This window comes from Nannospalax galili, unplaced genomic scaffold (genome assembly GCF_000622305.1).
Source record: "Nannospalax galili isolate Female #2095 unplaced genomic scaffold, S.galili_v1.0 scaffold88, whole genome shotgun sequence".
Lineage (NCBI taxonomy): Eukaryota > Metazoa > Chordata > Mammalia > Rodentia > Spalacidae > Nannospalax > Nannospalax galili.
In genome coordinates this window covers 468,509-488,580 of record NW_008358908.1, presented here as the reverse complement: position 1 = coordinate 488,580, position 20,072 = coordinate 468,509, and the positions used below count along the sequence as shown (strand labels likewise).

The 20,072-nt window shown below is 37.8% G+C and overlaps 1 protein-coding gene across 2 annotated transcripts in view; it reads left to right on the top strand.

Annotated features, from left to right (window-relative positions):
- The window catches only part of Heatr5b (HEAT repeat containing 5B), a 129,179-nt gene that overhangs the window by 18,631 nt on the left and 90,476 nt on the right, over positions 1-20,072 (top strand). For both annotated transcript variants that reach the window (XM_029558388.1, XM_008822591.3), the window contains 10 exons: positions 2,044-2,215; positions 4,241-4,398; positions 6,488-6,737; positions 10,369-10,524; positions 11,194-11,444; positions 13,926-14,037; positions 15,524-15,676; positions 16,693-16,792; positions 17,842-17,951; positions 19,396-19,559. In XM_029558388.1, the coding sequence (XP_029414248.1) occupies positions 2,044-2,215; positions 4,241-4,398; positions 6,488-6,737; positions 10,369-10,524; positions 11,194-11,444; positions 13,926-14,037; positions 15,524-15,676; positions 16,693-16,792; positions 17,842-17,951; positions 19,396-19,559 (1,626 nt within the window). The remainder of the gene's footprint in view (positions 1-2,043; positions 2,216-4,240; positions 4,399-6,487; positions 6,738-10,368; positions 10,525-11,193; positions 11,445-13,925; positions 14,038-15,523; positions 15,677-16,692; positions 16,793-17,841; positions 17,952-19,395; positions 19,560-20,072) is intronic.

Here is a 20,072-nt window from a genome sequence, read left to right as displayed (position 1 = left end):
TTATGTGTCTTTGTGGTTTACTTTTGGGGCATAAAAAGCTGGTTCCTCTAAGCTTCCTGTTCTCTTTTGATTTTATATTGGAGTAGCCAGATTGCTTTTGTCTTCAGGAGTTCCCACAGAGGCCCAAGTCAGATGAGGATCAGATGCTCTCAGGCTTTCTCCTAAGGTCTGGATCCCTCCAGGAAAGATTTTGGCCTCAAGAATTTGGTGGTTGGACTGACTTGGGAGCCCGGCCCAGGAAAGATGCTGGTCTAGTGCAGCTCCTGGGGACTGCACTGAGGGACTGGGTTAGTCTGGATGCAAAGGATCAGGAAGAGGAAAGGTCAGCCCCTGGGTCCAGGAAAGAGGCTGGTGGTTGTGCAGCCCAGGAAGCAGAGGGAGGTTTGGGCCAGACCAGGCCCCAAGGCCTCCAGGGAGAGAGGCTGGGGTGTTGTGCAGACTGGGGAAGCAGAGGGAGGTGGAGGGGTGGGGCAGGCTCAGAAGCAGTGCTCCTGGGGACCCAAGAAGTAACTGGGTTGGTCTGGATGCAAAGGATCAGAAAGCAGTGGTGGCTCCCCTGTATCTGGGGCCCCAAGACAAGGAATGGGACAGGATCCAGGCTAGGAGGAGAGACAGGCGGATGGGAGGGTGAATGAGGCTGGCGGAGTCAAGGTCTGGAGTCTTGTGGATGGTGCAGGCCCAGGGAAGCAGAATTGATTAGTGTGCCTTTGTAATGTGTCTTGAAATAAAGTTGTCTTGGCCTTTTATTCTTTTTCAAAACTGTTGTGTCTATTTTAGGTACCTTGCATTTTCATATGAACTTTAGTGTTAACATTTTTGTGTCTGTGAAAATACTTGCTTGATTATCATTCAGATTGCCTTGAATTCTTGAATTGCTTTGAAACAAATTGATACCTTAAGAATATTGTCTTCCAACCTATGAACATGGTACATATCTATATTTATTTAGGTTTTTGGTTTCTCCTAGCAACATTTTATGATGTTCAATGTAAAGTCTACCATATCTTGTCACATTTATCCCTACAAATTTTATGTTTATTGTGCTTTTTTACAAAAATATTTTATTTATTATTTTTATTTTATGTGTATGAGTGTATTTCCTGTGTGTATGTGAGTGCACCCATGTCGTGCAATGCCGTGGAGGTCAGAAGAGGGCTTTGGATTCCCCTGGAACTGGAGTTAAGGACGGTTCCTAGCCGCCATGTGGGGTGCCGGTTAATCAAACCCAGGTCCTCTGCAAGAGCAGTCAGTGCTCTTAACCACTGAGCCATCTCTCTAGCCCCATGTTTTTTGTTTTTTGTTTCTTTTGGTCTTTTTGAGACAGGGTCTCCCTGTAGCCCCAGCTGTCCTGGAACTCACTATGTGGACCAGGCTGGCCTTGAACTCACAGAGTGCTCCCGAGTCCTGGGATTAAAGGTGTGTGCCACCACACCTGGCCTATTATGCTTTTAAAGTGACATTGCTTTTTAATTTTTTTTTCTAATTGTTCATTACTAGCATATAAAATAAATTGTTTTTTTCAAAATGTTATTTATCTCTACCAGCCTTACTGAACTGACTTAATAGTTCTGTCAGTTTCTTTTGGTAATATATATTCTGTACACATACAATTTTCTTTTCTTGTGATGTCTTTATGGGAGACACTGAGAGATATTGACCTCATAGGATAAGTGAAAAAGTTTCCTTCCGTATTCTAGAAGAATTTATATAGAACTAATATTATTTCTTAACTTAAACATTTGGCTAAATTAATCACTGCAGAAGATTTTGAGCTACATGATCAATATTTGAAATATATATTTTATTAGTCAGGTTATCTATTACTTGTTGAGTAAGTTTTAAATCTGTTGTGTTAGTTTTTTGCCTTAAAGGCTAACTTTCTTTAACTGCCTGATATGCACCCTTGAAAATGGTTGTTTAATATATTTTGTCCAGTTCTTTGGAAATTTCAGGAGATTACCAGTTTGGTTCTGTCAGTCTACCTGGGAATACAGAAGTTCTAGTATATTGATTACTTTTTTGTCATTTGTTTTTTAATTCCAGTGTCTCTTGGAACTACAAAATGAAGCAGTATTCATGTGGACCGCTGAACTGGAAAATATAGCCACTCTCTGCTTTAAGGCTTTAGAAAACTCAAATTATGGGGTGCGAGTGGCAGTGTCTAAACTTTTAGGAACAGTCATGGCTACAGCATTGATGCCAAAACAGGCGACAGGTATTGTTGTTATTAACTCCTGAGTTAGACTATAGCAGATTTGAAGGTGTGTGGAATGAATGCTCCCCTCTAAATTAGTTACTACATATATACAGGTCACTTTAAAGGGATTTAAATTGATATCATTGCATCAAAGAAAAAAACACAAATGGCACTTATTTTGAAACAGTGAATACATTGTGATACTAATATACAAGTTAATATCTAGCAATTTTGTTGAAGATATAGCAAGTAAGATTTATGAAATGATTTGTATAATGATTAAAGTATGGAAATGTGGCATTTTAAAGTTTTTAAGAAAATATTATGTATATAAGTATTTTGCCTGCATGTATATAAGTGTACTACGTACACGCAATGTCCACAGAGGCCAGAAGGGGGTGTTGTGTTCCCTGGAACTGGAGTTACTGACAGTTGTTAGCTGTCATGTGGGTGCTGAGAACTGTACCCAGGTCTTCTGCAAGAGCAGCCAGTATTCTTAATTGTTGAGCTATCACTCCAGCCCCTAAGGGAGTGTGACATTTTATGTGCTAATTTCTTACTTTCAGTCTTTGATAGATTTTTATACCACAGTGTTAATTTTTAATTTTCTCAATCATTATTATAAGCAGTGTCAAAAGGCAGCATTGATTTTCTTAGTGACTTTTGTATTGCCTCATAGTTCCACAGATGTCATAGGAATGATTGTGAGTAGTATGAGTAACAATAGGAATAAAGTACAGCATAGCAGATGGCAAGTGGTCCCAGCTCTGGTGTTGTCCTCACCCCCACCCCACCTTCTGTATGGCAGAAGAAGAAATTACATGCTGTAGGTTTAAGTTTGAACCCTTACAGTTCTTAGTTAATATGTTTGGGCTTTGATTTCCTCACATTTAATAATTATTTCATTATATGATAATGTTGAGGTAACATTTTTAGGTACTATATGACAAGTATACTGTAACATTGTGTTTAATTCTCAAAAGAAGCCCTATGAATTTCAAATACCATTGTTATTATTTTATAAATGAGGAGATTGAGCCAGAGATTATGTAACTTGTGTTCTACGAAAGTGTTCTATTTAAATGTTAGAAATGAAACTCAAACCCAGACACCCAGTTCAAAAACCTATATACTTATCAATGAGCTTTATACTTCCTCTTTTTACCTCTACAGAATTTTTATGAGGATTGTGTTTGCTACTATGCACAAAACGATTTTGTAGTTGTGCCACTCGATACCTGGAATGGTCAGTAGTTGCAAATCTCAGTTGCATTTTAATCCATTGGTAGCTGCTGTGTAGAGAAGGTTCTTTGTGGGGTTGCAAAGATGGCTCAGTGGTTTGGAGGCCTACTGCTTTTCCAGAGGACCAGAGTTCTAGTCCCAGCACTATGTTGGATGGTTGGGTTCACAACCACCTGTAACTCATAGTTCCAGAGGGATCTTGTTTCCTGTTCTGGCCTCCATGAGCACATAAACACATACATACACAGATACATACATACATAGACACACACACATATAAGTAAAAATTGAATCTTTAGAAAAAAAGATTCTTGTCCACCTCATTTGGGAATAAGAACTGGTTAGTGATGATGTCTGCCATGGGTGTCCTTCATTTTTACCGTGTTACATATATTAAATGTATTGCCATTATTAGATTGTTTGGCATAGTCTTATTGAATTGCTTTATTTTCTAGCTCCTTCCACTTAGCCTTTTTTGTTTTTGCTTCAAAAATTAATTCAAACTAGATATGGTGGTATATGCCTTGGATCTCAGCACTTGGGAGACTGAGGCAGTTGGGTCTTCGTGAGAATAGCCTGCTTTATATATTGAGTTCCAGGTCAACCAGGGCTACATAGTGAGACTCTGTAGTCTCTGTCTTAAAAAAAAAAGTTTACTTTATAAAAAACTGTATGACCTTTTCCATATTGTTTGAATTATTTAAAAATTCAAATAATTACTTGAATTTTTAAGCTAGAATATAAAAAATACGAGCAACTTTGCTTCAGAAACACTTTTAAATTTGCTTTCATTCCTTAAAGTCATGCGTCAGAATGTGAAGCGAGCAACATTTGATGAAGTCTTAGAACTCATGGCCACAGGATTTTTGCGTGGAGGGTCAGGTTTCTTGAAGAGTGGTGGAGAAATGTTAAAAGTTGGAGGCTCTGTTAATCGTGAAGTTAGAGTTGGAGTGACACAGGTTTGTGATATATAAGAGAATTCTGTTTGTGTTATTTCATGAAAGACTGTTGTGCCAGAACACACAGAAAATTTTAATATTATCTGGTTGCTTGAAAATCTTTAACCCATGAATGAATGAAATTCAAATTCCAAATTTCTTTGCATGCTTACATAAAAAGATAGATTCCCCCCTCCCCTTTTTTGTGAGATTAGGCATTGGACCTAGAATTTTGTGCATGGCAGGCAAGTGCTCTATTACCGAGCTACACCCCCTACCTGAAAGGCAAATTCTTAATTATGTGTAAACAAGTATCTAGCTACTATATGTATATAAATATCTAAAAAATTAGCCGGGTATGCTGACTCTTACCTTTAATCCCAGCACTCTAGAAGTAGAGGCAGGTGGACGGATCTCTGTGAGGTAGAGGTCAGCCTGGTCTATGTAGCTAGTTCCAGACCAGCTGGGGCTACAGGGAGACCCTGTCTCAAAAAATGAAAACAAGGGACTGGAGTGATGGCTCAGTGGTTAAGAGCACTAACTGCTCTTGCAGAGAACCTGGGTTTGAATCCCAGCACCCACATGGTGGCTAACAGCCATGTATAACTCCAGTTCCAAGGGATGTGATGCCTTCTTCTGTCTTCCATGGGCATGGTGCACTTACATATATGCAAACAATACATGCATGCACATAAAATAAAAAATAAATAAACAACAACAAAAACCAAAAAACAAAATCTAAAAATTCCCAAATTTTATTTTGAACAAATGAGATATATAGTAAGATTTGGCTAGCATGATGGTATATGCCAGAGGCTAAGGAAGGAGGACCCCGAGTTCAAGACCAATCTATCAGCTCCATATTGGAGACCTTGTCTTAAAAAAACAAAGTAAATAAATGAAGTAAAATAAAAATGTACCCACAAACAATGAAATCCCTTAAAAATAATAAAATTTGGGAAGCAGAGGCAGGTGGATCTCTGAGCTTGAGGCCAGCTTAGTCTACATAATGAGTTTCAGGCTAGCTGGGGCTAGAGGGAGACCCTGTCTCAAAAAGACCAAAAATAAAAAAATTAATAAAAATAATAATTAATAAAGTATATGAGTGTATTGCTTGCATGCATGTACATGCACCCATATTGTGCAGTACTCGCAAAGGTCAGAAGAGGGAGTCAGATCCCCTGGAACTGGAGCTACGGACAGTTGCCAGCTGCCATGTGGGTCCTGGGATTTGAACTGAGGTCTTCTGTAAGAACAGTCAGTGCTCTTAACTGCTGAGCCATCTCTCCAGCCCCAGAGGCATTTGGATTTTAATTCTCCAAGTATTTTGTAGCTAAAAATAATTGATTTAAGCTTGGATTTGATTTGTTGTCAGTGATTAATCTCCATTGTAATTATAAGATTAAATTTGACTTGGAATCATAATTTCAAAATGATAACTAATATCAAATCAAACAATATAGTTAAAATCTCATGATCACATTTAGTAAAATGAAATGGTTCATGATCTTAGTCAAAGTCACCACAACATTATCTTGTCCCCGAAACAAGTGTAAAATGGAAGCAGCCATCTTTGTCTTAGAAGGGCATCAGCAAGTATGCTGCTTCTCAGTGTTTATTTGCAGTGTTGTGTTTGTGTCTCATATGATGCTACCCTGCTGATCTCTGGGTAAATTTAGCTTTCCTTTCCACATTCAACACATTCTCTTTATGTTCTTCATGACACTTTATCTTGAGAACTGTTTTGTGTTTTGGTTTTGGGCGATAGGGTCTTGCTCAGGCTGGCCTCAAACTTAAAGTGATCCTCCTACCTCAGCCTCCTGAATGCTGAGATTATAGGATGCACCACTGTGCCTGGCTCCTTTTCTTTCCTCTCTCAATCCCTCCCTCCCTGCCTACCCTTTTTCTTTCTTTTTGGGAATTGTTTTATTCAAAGATTCTACCAATAATTCCCATGTTAGAAATTCTAAAAAGATGTGAAATTTAAATTTGTTCTGTTTTGATATCAAATATATTTTTTATGTTGCTGTCACTTATTTCTGTAGTTGCTTTCTGTGATTCTTTTAATTTATATGAAGTTATCTGAAGTTGTATCTTAATGTATTTATAGGCATATGTTGTTTTTGTAACAACATTGGGTGGGCAGTGGCTAGAGCGTAGCTTTGCCACATTCTTGTCCCATGTACTTGACCTGGTTTCCCATCCTCGGGCAACACAAACACATGTGGAGGCCGTGTACTCAAGGCGCTGTGTCTCTTTCATCCTGAGAGCCACCGTGGGCAGTTTGTTGGGTGAGAAAGCCCAGATAGCTGCTGCCAAGGAGATCTGCCAGGCTATTGGGAAACAGATGAAAACAGTGGGTAAGTATGAATTGATGTTACGGTGTGTGCTGCTGATGGCGCTAGTCAGTAATTTTGTTCTTTCTTTCTTACATTTTCTTCCCTCAAACTTGTGAGCACTAGGATTATCATTCCTCTTCTTAAAAAATACTGACAGCTCTGATCAATGTGCACCTTTCTGGGCTTTTTTTTTTTTTTTTTTTGGTCTTTTTTTTTGGGGGGGGGTTTTTGTGAGACGGGGTCCCCCTGTAGCCCCATCTGTCCTGGAACTCACTATGTAGACCAGGCTGGCCTTGAACTCACAGAGATCCGCCTGCCTCTGCCTCCCAAGTGCTGGGATTAAAGGTATACGCCACCATGCCCAGCTGGTAGTCATTTTTATTGAGTACTTTTAGCTAATATTAAAATAGCATATAATTGTATTGAAACAGTTTTAAGGATTGGAGGGGCACATTGGTAAGGTCAAGTTTTCTGTTTTTTAGTTAATCCTGCTACTTCCAGTTCCCTTGGAATTCAGTGCTGTGTTGTTTTTGTGTTTGTGGGATAATTTGTTGTATTTTTTTTTTTTTTTATATCCCTTCTTGAATAGACTTAACATAAAGACTTAGACAGGAATAATTTTAGATAGCTATATAGCTATTAGGCTTTTGTATGAATCATTGTGAAACCTCAGTAATTCATAATTTTATGAAATCTTTTTCCAGCTGAATTTTTGAATGACATAAAATTGTATTTGTTTTGGGATACAGTGTGACTTTTTTTTTCTTTTGGTCTTTTTGAGCCAGGGTCTCCCTGTAGCCTCAGCTGGTTTGGAGCTTACTATGCAGACCAGGCTAGCCTTGAACTCACAGAGATCCACCTGTCTCTGCTTCCTGAGTGCTGGGATTAAAGGCATGGCAACCACACCCAGCTCACAGTGTGACATTTTAATGCTTATTAAACTGCATGTCATGCTCAGATCAGGGCAACTGGCACATTCGTCACACCAAACATGGATAGTCTCATTGTGTTGGAAGCCTTCAGCATCCTCAATGCTGGCTATTCTGACATACAGTTGTCTCAGCCGTAGGTTTGTTACTACGCTACAGGACAGTAGAAATTTACCATATTCCATTGCAGCCTTAAAAGGAAAGCCTTCTCTGAAAGGTGTGGATGTCATCTCTTTTTCAGTTTAGTAAGTAGTTATTAAGTTATCTGAAATGTGCAGAATAGTAACTCAAGATTTAAACGAGTGATTCAAAGTTCCCACCTTCATAGAGTTTATAATGCACTTAGTGGACCAAAGCAAGGCAAAATATCCATTTTATAAGGCAATTTAGTTTTATCACTGTTGGAAATAGTGATTAATTTTTTTCTAAATATTTTATTTATATTTTTATTTTTTATGTATGAGTGTATTGCCTGCATGTAGGTAAGTGCACCTGGGTTGTGCAGTGCCCACGGAGGACAGAAGAGACTGTCGAATCCCCTGGAAGTGGAGTTATGCACAGTTGTTAGCTGCCATGTGGGTGCTGGGATTCGAACCAGGTCTTCTGCAAGAACAGTCAGTGTTCTTAACTGCTGAGCCATCTCTCCAGGCCTAGTGATTGATTTTTAATGAAGCAAATTATATTGCCCAAAGGAATTTGTTTTTTTTTAAATGTTATTATTTTTATTTTATGTGTATGCATGTATTGCCTGCATGTAGGTAAGTGCACCCCTGTTGTGCGGTGCCTGTGGAGGACAGAAGAGGCTGTTGGATTGATCCCCTGGAACTGGAGTTACGGACAGTTAGCTGCCATGGGGGTGCTGGGATCTGAACTCAGGTCTTCTGCAAGAACAGTCAGTGTTCTTAACTGCTGAGCCATCTCTCTAGACCAGAAATTTGTTGTTTTTTTATCATTTATAATATCTTACTTACTAAATCATTTTTAAATGTATAGAGCTAACTGAAAATTATAAAGGGTATTTCAATTAATGAGGAATTTTTTAAAGATATACTTAAATAATAATGTATCCTGTATTCATAACTTAGAAATGTTTTGTATGTTGTTGTAAGCGTTTTGGTGCCAAAAACACTGTACTCAGTGATGGGAGTAAACAAGCAAGTCAGGCACAGTTAGCTCCTATGTTGAGGGTGCACTGATTAAACAAGAGTTCATGCACTTTCAAGTCCAGAAATACTTAAAAGAAAATAGGAATTTTAGTCCATCATTTATTAATCCATTATATTATGTCATTCTGTATTGTATATACATCTTTGTTGTCAGTTCACAATGAATGAAAAAATAAGGAAATTTTACTGTCATTTTAAAGGTTACTAATCTTAGGGTTGTAGATTAGCCCGTTTGACCATAAAAAATACTAAAAGAAGAATTAAGAACAATTACTTGAGGGCTTTATGGACCAGAATATATTCTCAATTAGTAGCTTGCCAAGGCATCTTTAGTTGCCTCATATAAATATATTTTAATTCTAGTGCATGTGAAAAGGTGGTGGGAAGAGACATGAAAGCAAAATAGGAACTTGGAGGAACAGTCCAGTAAGTTGGAATCTCACTTTCCTAATAGAGCCATTTTCTGGTTAGTGATTTGACAATGATAGAGCTCTTGAAATAGCAGTAATAATACTAAGTAACAGTAATAACTACTTAACATTTGTTGAATGTGTTCTGGGGCAGGATAGGTTAAGTTCTGTGTATTTGTTGTTGACCATTTAATCAACATAGAAGCCTTTGAGATGGGCAGGTTAGCCCTTTTACAGATGAGGAACCTGACACAGAAAAATTGAGTACCATGCCTCGTCACAGGGTTAACATGAACTTTCTGTTAGAAACTAAGTCTTCCCTCACTAGTTGCTTTTGTTGGTGGTTTGTTTGTATTTGTTTTCTGTGATGCTAGGGATTGAACCCAGGACCCCATGTGTACCAGGGCAAACACTTTATCCCTGAGAGACAACTCTACCTCTGAGTTTTCTGTAAAACATTGTGAATTGCTGCTCTTTCTAAAATTAGGTTGTATTCCTAGAAGCAATCAAATATGCACATTATTCATTTTACTATTTTCTTGAAGCCACTCAGCACTGTTTTAATATCAATTCAGGCCTAGTGAGATGGCTCACTGGGTAAGAGCTGCCAAATTAGATGACCTGAGATCAGTCCCTGGGAAAACATGGTAGAAGGAGAGAACTAATTCTAACAAGTTCTCTTCTGATCTCCACATGCAAGTTATGGCACACACATATCTCCTCTCCTTCCGAAATTTAAATTCAGCTCAGTGCTTAGTTACATGTGCTTTCTACCAAGCAATAACTGCATGGCTTTTTAAAATTTTTTAAAATTTATTTTTATTTTATGTGTATGAGTGTATTGCCTGCATCTATGTAAGTGAAACTGTCGTGTGATGCCCTCAGTCAGAAGAAGGTGGCAGATCACCTGGAACTGGTACAGATGGTTGTTAGCTGCCATGTAGGTGCTGGGAATTGAACCCAGAGCCTCTGCAAGAGCAGTAATGCTCTTAACTACTGAGCCACCTGTCCAGTCCCCAAGCAATAATTGCATAGCTTTTAACATGAAGGAATCAAATGATATGAAAATAAATACAAATCATATAGACTAAAAAATTGTATCACAAATCATTCCACCCACATCAGAATCATGATTTTGTGTTTTCAGAAGCAGTAGTGAATGATACAAATAGTGAAAACAAGTCAGGAGCAGCAGACATTGCAGCGAGCCAGCACGTCATGGTCTGTGCCCTCCAGGAACTCGGAAGCCTGGTGCAGAGCCTGAATGCCACCGCCTCTCCCCTTATTCAGGAGGCATCCGTAGGTATGTCATCCAGTTCTTGCTGTAATAGCTTCAGAGTTATAGGTAAATTGATATTTAACTCCTAATTAGTTATTATCATGATTAGAGGGTCATTGGGTTTTATTCAAGTTAATCTTCACTGTGATAAGAATATTGAACTAAATACTGAAAGTTTAGAAGACAAATCAAGCAAGTCACGAGAATTATTTCTAATAACTGAGTAAAATTTGTTGAAGTCTTTGACTCTGTATCAGTTTTCTTCCCTCCCTCCTTCCATTTTTCCTTTCTAGGACTTTTTTCTTTCTAGGACTTTTGCCCTTCCTTCCTTCCTTCTTCCTTTCTTCCTTTTCTGAAACAAGATCTCTCTATGTAGCCCTAGCAAGCCTGGTACTCACTATATAGACCAGGCTATCCTTGAACTCAAAGATTTGCCTACCTTTTCCTCTCAATTTCTGGAGTTACAGGCATGAGCCATCACTCCAAGCTTCAGCATTTATATCTTACTGGTTGTAATTGTACTATATTCTTTGCACAGTATGTCTCTTTAAAGAACTCTGCTGCTCATGACTAGTGTGTTTTTTTTTGGCAAAACTGGGGAACTGTTACATTACAGTGATTTTTGTTTTAATTGTAACACTGAAATCATTTTACTCAAGTAAAGAGTAATATTTTGAGGATTTTCCTTTCTAGGACTTTTGGAGATTGTGACTTCTGTGCTTCTTCACCCAAGCATGGCTGCTCGGCTTGCTGCTGCATGGTGTCTGCGCTGTGTGGCTGTGGCCTTGCCTTTCCAGTTGACCCCATTTCTAGATAGGTGTGCAGAACAGCTCAACAACTTGAAGACTTCTCCAGAAGCCGTTAGTGGATACAGTTTCGCAATGGCTGCTTTGTTAGGGGGAGTTCATCAGTGTCCTTTGGGCATTCCACACGCCAAAGGAAAGGTATGACAGAGGTCCTGGGCTTGTTCATGCTGTCACATAGACTTAGGTCTTTATGGGAACTCTACTGTCTTTAATGCTGAACCAGGCAATCAAATGACAAGCATTATGAAAAAGTAGAATACAGTTAACAGACCCTAACTAAAATTGGATATTTAATCCTAATATAGGAATAATAGACCTTGTCTAGGTATAGTGTCATATTGTAATTTTTTTAGAGGAAGAATAACAATGATTATTTAAAACTCAACTTTTTATTTGTGTTTTTTTAAAAACATGAGTATATATACAAGTGTATGTTTACATACCTCTGTGTGTGTGTGTGTGTGTATGTGTGTGTGTGTGTGTGTGTGTGTGTGTGTGTGTCCATCCATCCAACGTTCAACTAATCCTCAGTCTCTTGAGGAACCAGATAACAGGCATGTGCCACTGTGCCTGGGATTCTTTCAGTTTTTAGAAGTAAAAATTTGGATGGCTATGATTGAAGTGGCAGGAAAATTTTCTGTTACCATATTTAGTATTTGGTAATCATTAGAAATTAAATGGTTTTGAATAAATCAGTTACCTTTTCCCTCTCCTTTCTTTCTAGTATATGTTACAATCCTTGTGTTCTTCTTAGGAATCTTAAGTGTTTATATAAATATTGTTTGCAACTTTACTTAGGCAAATAGGGGCTCTGTATTAGTCACTTTTCTGTTGCTGTGATAGAAATACTGACTAAAGCAGTTTATAGAAGGAAGAGTTTATTTGAGCTTATGGTTCCAAGGGAATTACAGTCCATCATGGCAGGGAGGCATGGCGACAGAGTGGCTGGAGGAGGAGTGGAAGCTAAGCTGTACATCTTCCAGCGGGCACAGGAAGCAAGAGAGCAACTAGAAATCCTGCAAGGCTTAAGAACTCTCTAAGCCCACCCCCAGTGACGTGTTTCCTCCAGGATAGTTGCACATTCTAAGATATCCCAAAATGGTGCCATCATCTGGGGATAAAATATTCAAATACTTGAAGCCTATAGGGGACATTTTCATTCAAACCACCACAGGCTCCATTTAAAATTCTTATTTTTTCTGGGATATTAGGTTTACATCCACTAACTCTTGTGAGTTCTTAGTTGCTGCTTGAGGAATGTAGACTTCTTTTTTTATGAGTATATTGCCTGCATGTAGGTAAATGCACCCATGTTGTGCAATGCCCACAGAAGACAAAAGAGGCTGTCGGATCCCCTGGAACTGGAGTTATGGACAGTTGTTAGCTGTCATGTGGGTTCTGGGATTCGAACCCGGGTCCTTTGCAAGAACAACCTGAGTTCTTAAATGCTGAGCCATCTCTCCAGCCCCAGGAATGTAGACTTCTATCTCCCTTTTGATATGATTGCTTCCTCATTGATTTTCCTTCTTGAAGTCTTCTTTCTCACATGTTCCTCACACCATTTCACGTTTCACATTTGCTTAGAATCCTTAGAGGGGCTTCCTGATACTCAGAATAAAGTACAGCCTTCTGTCAGGTTGACAGGAGATGGGAACTCAGTTTGTGATGCTTCTTCATTCTGACTTTCCTCTTCTCTACTCAGAATGCCCCGTTATTCTTTCTCATGCCTTTTTCAGCCTTCAGACCTTTCTTATATTAGAACTTCTTTTTAAAATTTTAATTATTTTTATTTTATGTGTATAAGTGTTTTGCCTGCATGTACTTACGTGCACCCATGTGTGCAATGCTGGCAGAGACCATCGGATCTATGAACAGTAGTTAGTTGCCATGTGAGTGCTGAGAAGTGAACCTGGGTCCTCTGGAAGGGTAGCCAGTGCTCTTAACCCTGTATTAGAACTTTTTATTCACTGGTATCAAACTCAAACCTGTTTGTTTATAGGCCCAAGTTCAATCTCCTTCCTGAAATCTCTTCAAAACTACACTATTAACTTTTCCTTGGCTGACATTACTACTTCTATAATACATTTTATCATTTTAATTATGTGCCATATTTTACTTACACTTTTCTGTGTCTGAACTATAAGCTCTATAAGATTAGCTTGAAGGAAGATGAATCATAAATCACAAATTCTTGAATATAAGATAATAATACCAATCAGCAATGAAATTTGTTGATGGTCACATAGGCTAACCCTGTTTTTAGTCCTGTATTAACTTAATCCTGGCTAGAGTGAGGTAGATATTCCTATTATTTCTGTTTTACCAATGAGAGAAGACAAAGAGGTTGAGTTGCCTTGTGTTAGAAAGCTAGTCAGTGACAGAATTAGGACATGAGCCCAGGCAACCTGGTTGCAGAGCTGACTCCAAGCACCATGCTGTTTTGAGTTTCCTGGGAGTCATTAGTGCAGTTGAACCAGAGTGGGTTTTGATGTTGCTGCTTTGAAAACATGTTAACAAGAGCACAAAAGTCAGCCTTATTTTTAATAAAATGTACACTATATCTATCTCATTATTGATTTCTTCACCTTGTTAAAATCCAATTTTAAACTTCTCTTGCAGATGGTAGTTAGTATTGCTGAAGATCTGTTACGAACTGCTGCCCAGAACAGCAGATTATCTCTACAGCGCACCCAAGCTGGCTGGCTTTTACTTGGAGCACTCATGACTTTAGGTATGAGGATTTTGTCTGACTCTGTAGATGTCAGTGGACTATACAGTGAATTTAATTTAAAAGTATTAAACTTGGGACTAGAGAGATAGCTTAGTGTTTAAGAGCACTGACTGTTCTTATAAAGAACCTTGGTTTGATTCTTAGCATACACATGGCTGCTAACAACCATTAGTTACTCCAGTTCCAGGAGACCTGTCACCCTCGTCTGGCCTTTACAGGCATTGCACTCACAGGTCGTTTACATATAGGCAGGCAAAACACTCAAACACACAAAATAAAAATAAATCAAACAAAGCTATTAAACTTTACATCATAGTCTTTGAATGAGCTTAGAAATGATTAAGGTGTATTTCTCTTAATTTGGGAGTAAATATTTCTTTTTCATAATTTCTGCTTAAGTGCAAACCCTTAGCAAAGTTTTACCTTTATCCAAAGAGTAGCCATTGTCTACTTAATGAGCTTAGTAGAGTGAGGAAATGGGGAATAAAATTTTCTTCCTAAGTGAAGTCTTGGTTATAATAATGGTAAAGTCACACTTAGCATTGTTGGTGTGACTTTGGGGGAAGAACATTTGTGTGCTTTACTTTCCTAAGTGCTAAGATAAATCTTAGATACAAACAAAGTTTCCATTATGCATAGGACAGAAATTCATACTGTGGTGATGAAGTGTGTCCACTTTTTATTTCACCTTACTACAATGTGTGTGCATACTGTGAAGTTACTGACTAGATCTGCCTATTGGTAATTATATTTGGACCTGTTTTCTAAAGAAGTAAAAGTGGCAATGATTCTCCAGGAGTCTATGTTAACTCTGTTACTGGTGCATTAAGTGAATTTCTTAGCAATGTAAATATAGTGCTACATACACTGCTTATCCATAAAACTAACCATGCACTGCCCCCTAATGAAGGAACATATACTTCTATGTGTGTGAGTGGTTGTATATGCTTATGTATTATATAACTCATATTTATAGAAAAATTCTCACAAAATGTTTCCCAGGTATGTTTTATTATTGTGAATAGGGAATATGTTATTCTAATGTCATCAGAGAAATTTTTAATAGCTTTTTCTACATTTGCTATAAATTTGAATACTAGAAATATCAGTACTTTTAAAGTAAATTTTATTATGTCTTAGTACCTGTTTATTTTACTTACTGAATAAAAACATTTTGAAACTATAGTTGATGCTAGAAGTAAAAAAATAGAGAAATGACAGGGATATTGGTAAAGCTTGTATAGGGCTCTCTCTTTTCCCTTTGTGTGTGTGTGTGTGTGTGTGTGTGTATTAGTTTTTGTAAAACAGGATCTCATGTAGCCCTGACTGGAGTTGAACTCATACCTGATGTTAGCCTTGAACTCCAATCCTCCTGCCTCTACCTCACTGGAATTACAGGTGTACATCACCTTGCCCAATGGAACTCCTTTCTTTTTGTTTGTAATATATGTTTTAACTTATGGTTTTTTCTCATTTTCTTGGTTAGGACCATCTGTTGTTCGTTACCATCTACCCAAGATGTTGTTATTGTGGCGAAATGTTTTCCCTCGGTCATTGAAGGAGTTAGAGGCTGAGAAGGCCCGAGGAGATTCTTTTACCTGGCAGGTAACTCTGGAAGGTCGTGCTGGAGCTTTATGTGGTAAGAACTTCACTTTCAGAATATTTTTATATTACTAAGTGAAGGAAAATCACTAGTTCAATTTTTATTTTAATATCTGTTGTTAAATCTGCAGACTCTTAGATTGTAGAAAATTTATAAATAACTTGTTTGCTAATAATTACAAACTATCACCACAGTAATAGCTAAACTATTGCTATTATGTAGTAAGAATGAGCTGAGACTCAGGAAGTAGTTACAGAATTAAGTGAGGAATTGGAGCCCAGGGTCCTTCATTTCCAGTAGTTGCTATATTCACCTATTAGCAAGTACTGTGCCATCCCACAAAGAAACCCAACAGACATTGAAAAGAAAATGAAACTCAGCATCAACAAGGCTACTGAGTTAGTTAACCTTTGTGTAACAAAAATCACCTTTTTGGGGGCATCGTTTCCCAGTGTGCAAATGTTATTATTTATTATTCAGACATCAGCATTTCAAACAAGAGGGACACAGTGGTTTTTGTCTGGGAGTCAGCAACTTACAGGAAAGGCTCAAGTTTTACTTCATTTGGGAACTAAAATTTCAATGGGTATCCCTGTTCTGTTTTATCCCAGGTTGAAAAATACTACTTTCTCCAAGGTAGGAGAAAAGAGGCATTTAATGGTCAGGGTGGCAGGGCAGGGTACCAGTTTTGTTACCACACATCTGAGGCATGTTTTGGGCTTAGCTATTTTGCTGAAGGATGAATAAAGATACTCTTTTCCCCTGGATCATCTGTTATTTCTCGTATTACTATAAACCTGCATCTTTGTAAAGTCATCCAAATTCCTAAATCTCCCTAACATAATATACCATCCCTCCCTACATTTCTGTTCTGCACTTTTTTCTAGCTTTTTCTACTGAATTTTCTCTATAGAGATTATATTGATTTTCTTTTGGTTTCATATAGTCTTATAGTAATTGAAAATTGTAGGTACCTTTATCATTATATAATTTTAAATTTATTTTAGTTCAAAAAACTTCTTTAAATCTGTCTCTTAAATTTTTTTCTCTAGCCATGAGGAGTTTTGTTGCACATTGTCCTGAGCTCTTAACTGAAGATGTGATTAGAAAGTTAATGACCCCCATTGAATGTGCCATGACCATGATGTCACAGTAAGTAAATAGAACCAAGTTAACATCCTAATTTTTTTGCATGTGTATGTGTGCACATGTGTATGCATGAGTGTAGGAATAGAGGCCAGAGGTTGACATTTGATGTCTTCCTAGATTGCTCTCCACCTTATATTTAAGGCAGATTCTCTAGTTTGAACCTAGAACTCTCTAGTATGGCTATTCTCTGAGGTTATTCTCTTGCTTTGAGGATCCTCTATTTCCACCTTCCAAGTGCTGGGATTACAGATGGACCACCATGCCCACCCAGTATTTACATGGGTGCTTCTGGGTCTCAAGCTAACATCTTATTTTATATATTAATAAATAAAAAATGTAGTTACCATTTTTGCACTTTTAGAGTTCTATAAAAACATCATTGTATTGATGCAGCTGGATGGATAGCGCAATGGTTAAGAGCACTGGCTGCTCTTGCAGAGAATTTGGGTTCAATTCCCAGCACCCACATGGCAGCTAACAGCCATCTATACCTCCTGTTCCAGGGGATCTGACACTTCTTCTGGCCTCTGCAGACATTGCACAGCATGAGTGTACTTGCATACATGCAGACAAAAAACACTCATACACATAAAATTCAAATAAATAAGTTAAAAAAATTTATTTATATTAATGAGGCTGGAAAGAAGGTTCAGTGGTTAAGAGCACAGGCTACTCTTGCAGCGTTTTGGTTCCCAGCACCCACATGGCAGCTAACAACAACTGCTCATAACTCTACTTCCAGGGGATGTAATGGCCTCTTCTGGCCTCCATTGTCATGCAGTTGCATGCATGCATGCAAAACACTCATGCACATAAAACGAAAATAAATTAAAAATTTAAAAATATAAAATAAAATGATATTAATGATGTGTTCTAAAATGCAGCTGTATTCTACAATGTTTCTGGTAATAACATCTCAAAATAAACTGAAAACATATGATGCTTGTCGCACTTTGGAAATATATTAATACATTCTAAAAGTTATCTTATTAAGTGTTTATAGTTAATGTTTGTTCTAGCAAGCTGATCCCAACTGTGCTTTTCTATTTTAGCATTCCATCTGTAATTAAAGCCCATGGAGCTCATCTGAAAGCTAGTGCCGCAATGGTCCGGTTAAGACTTTATGATATCTTGGCTTTATTACCTCCAAAAACTTATGAAGGTAAACAAATCATATAGTATCTGATAAATTCTTCAGCGTGCTGCTCAGGGTCTTCCAGTATGAGTGTTCTGACCACGGTATTTCCTCAAAGCCACTTTGCAAAAGAAGGCCACCATTTTACCTTCACGTAGCAGAGTTCATATTTGTTGAATTTTAACCATGTTCTGGTTCCCATTCCAAGCTCTTTACATCTGTTATGTTGCTGTGACTATAGTTCAACTTAAGAGATAGTTACCCCTATTTTATAGATCAAGATTCTCAGGTAGAGAAAAATAAAATAACTTGCCTGGGTCTTAGAGCTAGTAAATGGCAGAGTTTGGATTCAGACCAAGCTGATTTACCCCCAGTGTCTATATTTAAATTACTTTCCTCAGCTGTTCCATAAATACTGTCATATAGCCAATAATTTGGGTATCTGAAAGGAGAGTATCATTTGCTTCAGAAATGAAATATATAAAATACTAATATTGAACCACAAATTTCTTTCTAATACCAATAAGCCCAAGAATTTTGGTGTGTGCTGTTTTGGTGTTTGTACATTGTCTGACAGTTAACAATAAATAATGGCATGTAACATTTAATATATTTAAAATAAAAGATCTGTTTACTATTTGGGTTTTTTGGTTACTTTTACTTTGGACTCAAACTGTATTTATACCATAATAAAAAGTAAAGTACAATTATTATGTATTAAAACCACAATATGCTGGGCCTAGTGGCAAAGCCCTGTAATCTCAGCTACTTAGGATGCTAAGGCAGGAAGATCACAAGTTCAAGACCTGTCTAAATCACAGAGTGAGCTCAAGGCCAGCCTGGGTAAAATGCTGTCCTAAAATAAAAACTAAAGAGCCAAAGGACGTAGCTCAGTAATAGAGCATTTACCTAACGTGTGTAAAACCCCACATTCCTCAGAACTGTTGGGAAAAGAAAATGCAGTCTTAAATATTTAATATAGATTTTAGACTGAGCACTGTGGCATGTGCCTGTAGTCTCAGCCATCTGTGAGGGTAAACCGGGGAATCACTTGCACTCAAGACTTCAAGGCCTACCTGGGCAGCATAGTGAGAACCCCGTCTATTTTAAAAAGAAAATTATGGAGCTGGAGAAATGGCTCAGCGGTTAAGAACACTGGTTGTTCTTGCAGAAGACCCAGGTTCAAATCCCAGCACCCACATGGCAGCTAACAGCTGTCTATAACTCCAGTCCCAGGGGATCCAACAGCCTCTTCCAACCTCTGCAGGCATTGCATGACACAGGTACACTCACCTACATGCAGGCAGTACACGAATATACATAAAATAAAAATAATAAATAATAGAAAAAGAAAATTGGTATAGACTTTGTACTGGGGGTAGGGACTAATTTTATTCCTATCAAAAATGTTGCTTCTTTTGACGGAAATGATTGTATTTTTTAAAATCTGATCTGAAGTTCTGTATTTTAGGATCTTTCAATGCACTTCTTAGAGAACTGGTAGCAGAATTTACTTTGACTGACAACTCAGCCAACACAACTACCTCCCTCCTCCGATCCCTCTGCCATTATGATGACAGTGTTCTTCTTGGTTCCTGGCTTCAAGAAACTGATCATAAATCAATTGAAGACCAGGTAGTAAAAACGTGCAGGGAAATGAAATTGCTTACCCTACAACAGTGGTCCTGCGACATGTTGTCAGTTTAAAAGAAGGTATCATGGACTGTGATTTAACTTTCATTTAGACACTTAATAGCATCTTGAAGGTGAATAAAGGGTGAAGAGGGGTGAATAGTGGTAGTAGAATGTGGCAAACTATCTTTATCTAGTGTCCTTTGTATTAGATATCTAGTGGTGGCGTAGGCAAAATTCAGTTTTAACTGGCTTTTTGGCTGTTAGTGTTTTGTTTTCCCTTAGTTTTATTTTGTGACAGGTTGGAGAGGAATGAGAGTCAATAGACTAGAGTTTTAGAATTGAATAAATTATTTTTGTGTACTTAAAAACTGAATACCCCTTCAAGTAGTTTTTGCAGGTTTAGTTACAACTTATGTTGCTCACACATTAAGGTGGGTGATATAAAAATGTTTTAGATGACACACAAAAAAAAATCAACAAATTTTAAAAAATGTATTATATTTGAGGAGGAAG